This window comes from Fringilla coelebs (assembly GCF_963513975.1).
Source record: "Fringilla coelebs genome assembly, contig: SCAFFOLD_30, whole genome shotgun sequence".
Classification (NCBI taxonomy): Eukaryota; Metazoa; Chordata; class Aves; order Passeriformes; family Fringillidae; genus Fringilla; species Fringilla coelebs.
In genome coordinates this window covers 2,895,000-2,904,772 of record NW_028167448.1, presented here as the reverse complement: position 1 = coordinate 2,904,772, position 9,773 = coordinate 2,895,000, and the positions used below count along the sequence as shown (strand labels likewise).

Below are 9,773 nucleotides of genomic sequence, written 5' to 3'. Positions count from 1 at the left end.
CCAGAAAGCAGAGAGAACATCAGGGAATGAGAGGAAACAAAACCCAGAAATGCTGTGGCAGGGAGCGTTTAAAGATGTGCACAAAATCCCCTCCAGTGCAGCCCCTCCCTCCTGTGCCCCCAGCCAAGCCTCTGCCCTCAGGGCCCGGGCTCCAAGGCGTGCAGCCCCTCCTGTGCAGGCAGAGCTGCAGCAGAGCCGTGGGGCAGCTCTGCAGCCCTGGGCCCAGTTCCCTCTGCAGAGCACAGGGCTGGGAGCAGTTGCCCGGCCCTGGGGGCTCTGGCAGGGGGCACAGCTGGCTCAGGGTGACACTGTCCCCAGTGCCCAGCTCTGGTCAATGCTGTCAGTGCAGCCAGGGAAGGAGCTGCATCTCCCTTAATCCAATGCCATCATTAGGATACCTGGAAGTTTCCCTGAGATTTCCTTCCAAGCTTTGAGCTTCCCTCCAGGATACAAACCTGTCCTGTAGCATCTCTGTGTTATCTGAAAGCCACAGGGTGAGACACAGAAAATCTATGATGAGAAAATGCTGTTGGGGTGGAGAAATGAGCCCCATGTGTCCCTGGGTACAAATGTGGGTATGAAACCTTGAGAAAGGGATGGACATTTGGTGGACTGTGGGGGACCCATCTGCTCTCAGCAGTGTGGGGATGGTTTGTAAAGGAAACACGGGAGGATGATCATCCTCGGTCTGGGAAAGGTGAAAGCTCAGAGAATCCTGGAGCAGGACAGGGTGACAGACCTCTTCCCCTCACTCTCCACTCACCACTCTGCCTCAGAGAACTCAATATTCTCCCCAAGGGCAGCAGAAATGCTGAGAGTTTCTGACATGCCAAAATAGTCAGCAGGGGAGATGAAGAAAAGCTGTAAGTAGCACTAGTACATGTAAACAGACTTTACCATTCCTGTTCACTGCCAGTAGGAGTGCACATGCTGACAGGTCCTTCTGTGTTAAGAGGGTTTCAAAGAGGAACATTAGGACAGTTCCCTGTCCCCCTCCTACATCTGCACAGCATGCTGAATTATAAAAACCCTGAACATGAAGTACCACCCAGGCAGCACAAACCGGGGCTACCCACTTGGAGCAGAAGGAAAATCTCCAAGAAGTCAAAAGGGTGTCAGCGTGTTACAGGAGAAGGGATTGTGGGAAAAGGCTTTGAAATTGCTGGAGGAAATTTCTCCTAACCTGTCACTGATTTTCATCTATGAACAGCTCCCATGGCCAGACACAGCAAATGTCCAACAGCAGCTCCATCAGCCACTTCCTCCTGCTGGCATTGGCAGACACGCGGCAGCTGCAGCTCCTGCACTTCTGCCTCTTGCTGGGCATCTCCCTGGCTGCCCTCCTGGGCAATGGCCTCATCATCAGTGCCATAGCCTGCGGCCAGCACCTGCACACCCCCATGTTTTTCTTCCTGCTCAACCTGGCCCTCACTGACCTGGGCTCCATCTGCACCACTGTCCCCAAAGCCATGCACAATTCCCTGTGGGACACCAGGAACATCTCCTACAATGGATGTGCTGCACAGCTATTTCTGTTTGCCTTTTTCATTTCAACAGAAGTTTCCCTCCTGACCGTCATGTGCTACGACCGCTACGTGTCCATCTGCAAACCCCTGCACTACGGGACCCTCCTGGGCAGCAGAGCTTGTGCCCACATGGCAGCAGCTGCCTGGGCCAGTGGCTTTCTCAATGCTCTGCTGCACACAGCCAATACATTTTCCCTGCCCCTGTGCCATGGCAATGCTCTGGGCCAGTTCTTCTGTGAAATCCCACACATTCTCAAGCTCTCCTGCTCACACTCCAGCTTAAGGGAACTTGGGCTACTTGCTGTTAATGCCTGTTTAGCTTTTGGTTGTTTTGTATTCATTGTTTTCTCCTATGTGCAGATCTTCAGGGTTGTGCTGAGGATTCCCTCTAAGCAGGGACGGCAAAAAGCCTTTTCCACCTGCCTCCCTCACCTGGCCGTGGTCTCCCTGTTCCTCAGCACTATCATGTTTGCTCACCTGAAGCCCCTCTCCATGTCCTCCCCATTCCTGGATCTGGGAGTGTCAGTTCTTTACTCGCTGGTGCCTCAAGCTCTGAACCCCCTGATCTACAGCCTGAGGAACCAGGAGCTCAAGAATGCAGTGTGGACATTGATGACTGGACGATTTCAGAAATGCTAAACTGCTGGGAAACTTCTGCAAATCAATTGTAATGAAAGTCATGTTTGATACATCTTGTTGGTTTTATTTTGGAGGTTGTTTTACTTTGTTTTATTATTTTAATATTGTCCATAAAGAAATAGGATGGTTTGTACCATTTCTCACTTTGTTTTTCTCAAAATTTGCAGTGGCCTCAACTCTGTTGTTGAGGAGCTGTGCTCCCAGTGGTTGGGGACAAACAGCATGGCTGGTGCTCTGCAAGGGCCCTAGGGAGACAGGAATAAGCAGTAGGTCAGGGCTGATCCATCCCCAGTGTGCTGGACAGCCCAGGGCAGTGTCCCAGAGTGTCCTCATGGAGCTGCCAACAACATCCCCCCTCTGCAGCCCTGGCCTCTCCCCCAGCTCACACAGCTGCCCCATCCTTGCAGGCACAGACACGGCAGCACTGGCTCAGGAGCCCCTGTTTGCATTGCACAGAGCAGGCAGGAGCACCCCCATGCTGTTGGTGTGGGGACATGAACCTGAGGGAGCACAAATGCCATCAGCCCCTGGGGCCAACAAGGGCTGGGGGACGGCAGGGAAACCACTCAGCTTTGTCCTGGCCTCTGCAGTCAGACAGAAAGTTTGTTCCCATGAGCTGGGAGTTTCCTGTCCCACTGCAGATGCTGTTGCTCAGAGCCAGGGCTGCCTGGCAGCCACCCCCAAACAGCCCCGAGCATTTCCTGGGTGTCACCTTTGTCTTCTGTCCTGGCATGACAAATGCTGCAGGAATTGTCTGCAAGCTCCTGCAGTGCCTCGTGCTGCTCCCTTGCCAGAGGCACCACAGGCCAGGGGGGCACATCTGGGCTGCTGTGTCTGCCTGCGGGGCTCCCTGTTCTGGGCAATGAGGAGGGGCTGCAGAGGCTCTGCAGGACTGACAGGATGGGCTTTGGGCCTGGCAGGAGAAGCTGAGCGACCTGGGCTGCTGGAGCTTCTCAAGAGGAGGCCCAGGGCTCATCCTGCAACTGCTCCAGGGGTGGTTCCAGAGAATCACAGGATCAGCAAGGTTGGAAAAGTCCTTGTTGATCATCAAGTCCAACCTGTGCCCTGACACCACCTTGTCTCCCTGAGCCTCCTCTTCTCCAGGATAAACAACCCCAGCTCCCTCAGCCACTCCTCACAGGACTTGTGTTCCAGGCCCCTCACCAGCCTTGCTGCCTTTCTCTGGACACGCTCCAGCCCCTCCATGGCCTTCCTAAACTGGGGCCCAGAACTGGACACAGCACTCAAGGTGTGGCCTCACCAGTGCCGAGTGCACGGGAAGAATCACTGCCCTGCTCTTGCTGGCCACACCATTCCTGATCCAGGCCAGGAGCCATTGGCCTTCTTGCCCACCTGGGCACACTGCTGCCTCATGTCCAGCCTGCTGTCCATCAGTGCCCCCAGGTCCCTTTCTGCTTGGCTGCTGTCCAGCCACTCTGTCTCCAGCCTGTAGCACTGCAGGGGTTGTTGTGGCCTATGTGCAGGACCCAGCACTTGGTCTTGTTCAACCTGACCTTGCTGGATTTAGGGCCTGGATCCAGCCTGTCCAGGTCCCTCTGCCGAGCCCTCCTACCTTCCAGCAGATCCACACTCACACCCAGCTTGGTGTCATCTGCAAATTTGCTGATGCTGGACTCAGTCCCCTCATGTAGATCATCATTAATGATGTTAAACAGGACTGGGCAAAACTCAGATTCCTGGGGGATGCCACTGGTGACTGGACACACTGTATGCAGCACCATCCCCACCACTCTCTGGACCTGGCCTCCAGCCAGCTCTTAGCCCTGAGAAGGGTGACTCTGTCCAAGCTATGGGATGCACATTTTCCAGGGAATTCTGCGACTTATGGTGCCAAAGACTTTGCTGAATTCCAGGTACACAACATCTACTGCCTTTCCTGCATCCACCAGGTGGGTCACATGGTCATAAAAGGAGATCAGGTTGGTCAGGCAGGACCTAAACCCATGCAGCCTGGCTCTGATCCCTCGGCCATCCTGTGGGTGCCCTGTGATGGCACTCAAGCTGATCTGTTCCACAACCTTGCTGGGCAGCCAGGTCAGGCTGACAGGCATGGAGTTCCCTAGATCCTCCTTCCAGCCCTTCTTGGGGATGGGCTCACATTGGCACCCCCAGTCCTCTGGGACCTCCTCAGTGATCCAGACTGATGGTAAATGATGGAGAGCAGCTTGGGGAGCTCATCCACCAACTCCCTCATCCCTCTGGGATGGATCCTATCTGCTCCCAGAGACACCTGTGAGCATCTGAGTGGCTCAGCAGGTCCCCAGCTGTTTCCTCCTAGATTACAGGGGGGTTGTTCTGCTCCCTGTGCACATCTACCAGCTCAGGAGAACACTTGTCCTGAGGACAACCTGCCCTAATGTTGAAAAGTGGGGCAAAGAAGGGGTTAAGCACCTTAGCTTTTCCTTATGTTACTTACTCTATTCCCCACTGCCTCCAATAAAGAGTAGATGTTCTACTTATCCCTCCCTTTGCTATTAGGTTTTTTAAAAACATTTTTTTCATTTTTCACGGAAGTGGCCAGGTTAGGCTCTAATTGACCTTTTACCACTCTACTTTTCTTTCTGCACAACCTAACAACATCCTTAAATGCTTCCTGAGATGCCTGATCTTCTGTCCAATGGTGACTTTTTTCCCTTAGTTCCCACAAAAGTTCCATGCCCAGTCAGGACAATAATTTTCCTAGCTGGCTCAACTTTAGCACAGAGGGACAGGCTGTTCCTCCCACCTTAAGATTACTTTCTTGAAGTGTGCTCATCCTTCCTGGATCCCTTTGTTTTTAAAGGCTGTTTCCCTTTAAAAATCAGTACCTGATTTGGTATTCTCCAAATCTGCATCCTGAGTAGGCCAAGGTCTGCCCTCCATAATTCCAGGGTAGATGTTTTGTTGGTGCCCCTCCTTCTTCCACAGAATATTGGAAACTCTATTATTTTATGGTGACTGTGCCCCGGGCAGCCTCCGACCACCACATTTCCCACCAGCCCTTCTCTGTTTGTGAACAGCTGGAGACAGAGCTTTCCCTGGCAGTGGGAGTGATACCAAAAATTCGGCAAAATAATAAAACTCCATAATCCCAATGTAGCATGAAGATGCAGCATTCTTTATTTGGCCAGTGGCACAGGGGGATAGCTTCTCCCACAGCCATGCATGCTGAGTACAGGAAAGTTTCTGTTTATAGGCTGTGTTTTGCATACATATTCATTGATTGCCCTGGACTAAACACACATATGATAATCATTTCCCCAAAATCATTAACATATTTCTCCTCCCCTTTACCCATGTATTCTTCTGTCCTGGGGGTCTCTGATGGTCCCTGGTGCTCATGACCCCAGTGTTCCAGTTGGGCTGGCCGAGCTGGCAGGACACTGAGGCTGGTGAATTTCAGTTCCCCTTCTCACACAAGGGGCATTGTGTGGTTTCCATAGGCCTGGGGTTTTTCTCAACGCAGAACTAGCATTGAGTTAGCTCACCTGAAGTTGACAAGTTATCATCTGGCAACATGAGGTCACAGAGTGGGCTATGGCATCACAAAGTGGGCTATGGCATCACAAAGTGGGTTATGTGAGGTCATTGAGCAATTATGGCATCATAGGCTATCTCTGTGACATCACAGAGAGGCTTGTGATGTCACAGGGCAGAGGCCAGCCATCATAGAGCAGACTATGACATCACAGGGTTGGCTGTGACATCAGAGACCAGCTGTGGGACATTGGAGAATGGGCTGTAACATCATAGAGCAGCTAAAACATCACCAGGGAGCACAGGGCTCGCTCCACCATGCCTGCAGGGAGCGGCAGGCAGCAGCACGAGTTAAGAGTGTGGCTATTGTGTGGCTATCATTGACTCTATCATATCAAACAAGCAAAGTGTGTAGCATCTGCTTCTCATATCCAGCACCCTTCCTCTTGGGGTGGTGTCTCGTACATTGTCCAGGCTTCTAGGCTCTTTGGTCTGCCTACATTTCTTTCTGGCTCACAGGTCTGCCTGCCTATAAAACTCCTGATTTTTAGGCTCCCAGGCTCTTGGTCCACCTGGCTCAGTTGCCAGGCTCCTAGTCTGCCTGGCTCCACCATCTTACTGCTTTTCAGTCTGCAGTCATCTGACTGAATCACCTCAGGATCACCAGGTGTCCCAACTGGGGGGACAACTGACACCAAAGAAGGCATCAAGCACCAGCCCTTTATTATTCCTCAGCACAACCTTTTATACCCTTCACCTTACACACATTGCACCTGTGTGCCCTCTGTACCCTTTTGTGGTTGGTCAGTACACCTCGGCACTCCATGTCTCATTACCTTTAAAACTGTTCACCTGTCCTGCATGGTTGTAGCCCCTTAGGGATGAGGCTTGGCCACAGCTCCACTCCCAGTTACCACAAACTGTGTGCCTACAGTCACTGGGTTGGTCACTCTGCCCCAGCCCCCCCTCACAGTTTCCCCCAGAAGTCCAAAGCTGTTCATGCCCAGCAGGGTCCCCAGTCCCTGGTATCCCCCTGGTCCACCTGGAGCTGCAGCCTCCCCCAAGGATGTTCCACAAATCAACCCCCAGAGCCTGACACGGGGACAAGGGGCTGGGCTGTGTGACCTGGACATCCAGGACGTGGATTATCCACTGGGGCCTGGTTTGGGGTCCACAGGGCAGCAAAGATGTCTGGCAGCTGGAGCAGGGTTAGGGAATGGCCTCCAAGGTGGGGCTGTGTGAGAAATGGATTTGTAGAAAGTTCTCAGGACCTGTCAGACGGTCCACACTGTACACATCCATATGCAAATTTTGAGATAAGAAATGCCATGGAATAGGACAGATATTGTTTAGAGAGATATTGAGCTAGAAAAAAGTTTCAGAGGATGACCTTGCAAAAAAGACTAGATACTTTGGAGAAATAGAACTATGAAAGATGCACCCACAAGGTGCCCACAAGGGGTAGTTTTAGATGATTGGCTTTAAGGCATCTACAGCATGGCCTGGCCAAAGCTGAGAGGCCAAGAAACCCTTATAATGTATTGTAATTAGGAAATAGCTGGCTTCTGATTGTGATGGCATGAATTATAACATCTGTATATTGTCTCACACTTCTCATGAGATTGAAAATGGAATAAAAGTTTTTAAAACACCTCTCAGTTGCCCCATCTCTGGATCAGGAAAGCAGTATTGTCCAGCAGCACTGGAGCCCTTTGGCTGTGAGCAAAGGCTGAGGAAGCTGGGCTTGTCCAGCCTGGAGCAGGGAAGGCTGAGGGGCTCCTCATCCCAGCCTGGCAGTGCCACCCAGGAGGGGATGGAGAACACAGAGCCAGGCTCTTCACCAGGGGGCCATGTGGGAGACAAAAGACAGTGGGTGAAAGGGGAAAGAGGGGAGATCAGCCAGGACAGGAGGAGATTAAATGTGTCAGCCTGGTTTCAGCTGGTTTCCTCAACACTAAAAGCAGCCTGACCTCCCTTCTACATCCACCAGGATGGAGAATTGTTCAGGCTGTTTTATCCCCACTTCAGGATGAGCATCCTGATACAACAACTTCACTGTGTTTATATCTATCACTGAATCATCTTTGTCTAAAATTGGTTTTGTACAAAAATCCATTGTGGATGGTGGACACGTCAGATGTTGCTGGGATGTCTCACACTACTGAGGGAAGAGTTTCAATGTTTCTTAATTTGAATCATGTTTACAATTTTTATGTTGGCCATGAAGAGAAACTCTCTATGCCTCTGAGTCCCACCAGTCTCTGACCCCCAAAGGACACAACCCTGAGGAGTTCTGGTTCCCACTCAAGTGCTGGCACTTGCACCTCCCTCCTTTTCCAGAGCAGAGCTCCCTTGTCCCAGAAAGTCCCTGACAGTGCAGGGATGAAGGAAACAGCACAGGCTCTGGGGATCAGGGCAGGGCACAGCCAGGGATTTGGGGTGGTTGTGAGCCCAGGGCAGGACCTGGCCCTTGGCCTTGGTGAACCTCATCCAATTGTCCTGGGCCCATGGCTCCAGCCTGTCCAGATCCCTCTGCAGAGCTTCCTGCCCTGCAGCACAGCCACACTCCCACCCAGCTTGGGATCACCCGGTAACGGACTGAGGGTACCCTCGATGGCCTCGTCCACACACGCAATAGAGATTTCACTGACCTGGCCCCAGTCCTGAGCCCTGGGGACAGCCCTGGATGTGACTCCATTCCTCAGCTGCTCTGAGTGCCAGGGGTTGGATGAGGGAAATGCTGGGGTGGAGGTAGGGACAAAGTGTGATTAATTGTCAGCCATGAAGGGGCTTGATTTTCATATCTGTTCAGAGTGCATTAGGAGGGACTGGGGATCAATATTAAGCGGAGATTGCTGATATCAATCTAAAAACAGGAAAAGAAAACGAAAGAGGACAAAACAATTATCTCTTCATTGTTTCCAATATAGTAGATTCACTTTGAATACACTTCTGAAATCTGCCTGATTAACCACAGAAGAATCAGACTTGAATTATTCCCAGGGGCTTGTCTTGTTTGTGTGTTTTGAACAAATGTTTATGAGCCTTTGTCACTGAATTTCTCAACTGAAGAGCTCAAGAAAGAAGAGGCCTCTTGTCTTCGTTTGGAACGACAGGTGCCTGCTAAAGGAGACAGGAGCCTCCCCTGAAATGGAGAATGCAAACCCTCCCCACCCCTCCGAATTGCTATGAATTTTAAATTAATGGGGTCTCAGGCAAAAAATATGGGAGCAGGAAATAACAGTTCTTTAATAGGGAAAGGAAAAAAAAAAAGGATAAAATAAAACGATGCAATACACTAGAACAACACTGACAGAGTCAGAACACAACCTGACACCCTGTTGGTCAGGGTGTTGGTAGCAGTCCAGTTGGAAAAGGGGCTGTAGTCCTCTTGGAGTGTCAGGCGTGGTTCTGTTGGAGCAGGGGAGTCCTGTAGGAAAGATGTGTATTCTTCCTCCACAGATCCGTGGAAGTAGAAGCAGCTGCTGTTCCTCTGGGGAGTCCAGTGGAGAAGAGCTGTCTGATGTGTCAGAATCTTCTAGGTTATATTTGGGTAGGAATGCTTGGCTCCTCCCTCTGGGCGGAGCATCTCACAATGGGATGTTATAGTTCTTATCAGTTATATGGTGACATTCAATACCCTCTTATCAGCAGATGTCACCCTGTTGATTATGATCACTCAGGAAGAGAGATAAGGAGAATTGCCCAGTTGGCACCAGACAACTGCCATACAGATGGCAATAGAATACATCTTGCCTTGCAATCTGGAACAGTCCTAATTCAAATTGTCAAAATTATTATTACTCCAATTGTATAACTATTTTTATAACCATTTTATTGCTATTAAACTTTTAAGACTTTAAAAAAGAAGTGATTGGCTTTTTCAACAATTTTTATCATCTTTTTCTCCCATAGGGCCAAGGGGTGGGACCCTCTGGGGTCCCTGGAGACATTTCTGGGGCACATTTGGGGCAGGGGAGGGAATTCAGAGAGAACTTGAGGCTCTGGAGGACACCTGGGGGAGCCGGGTGGGCACTTGGAGGGGCACTCAGGGATTCTGAGGGACAGTTCGGGGTCCAGGGAAGCACTTGTGGGGAGATCCAGAAGCTCTAACCGGGCTCTTTAGGGCGC

At 51.1% G+C, this 9,773-nt stretch overlaps 1 protein-coding gene across 1 annotated transcript; it reads left to right on the top strand.

Moving 5' to 3' along the window:
- Positions 1 to 1,232: 1,232 nt before the first annotated feature.
- LOC311165885 (olfactory receptor 14A16-like) lies at positions 1,233 to 2,165 on the top strand (the record flags this gene model as incomplete). Its single annotated transcript, XM_084227379.1, has 1 exon — positions 1,233 to 2,165. One exon carries the CDS (start codon positions 1,233 to 1,235, stop codon positions 2,163 to 2,165), a length of 933 nt encoding a protein of 310 aa, XP_084083505.1.
- Between the last annotated feature and the right edge of the window lie 7,608 nt (positions 2,166 to 9,773).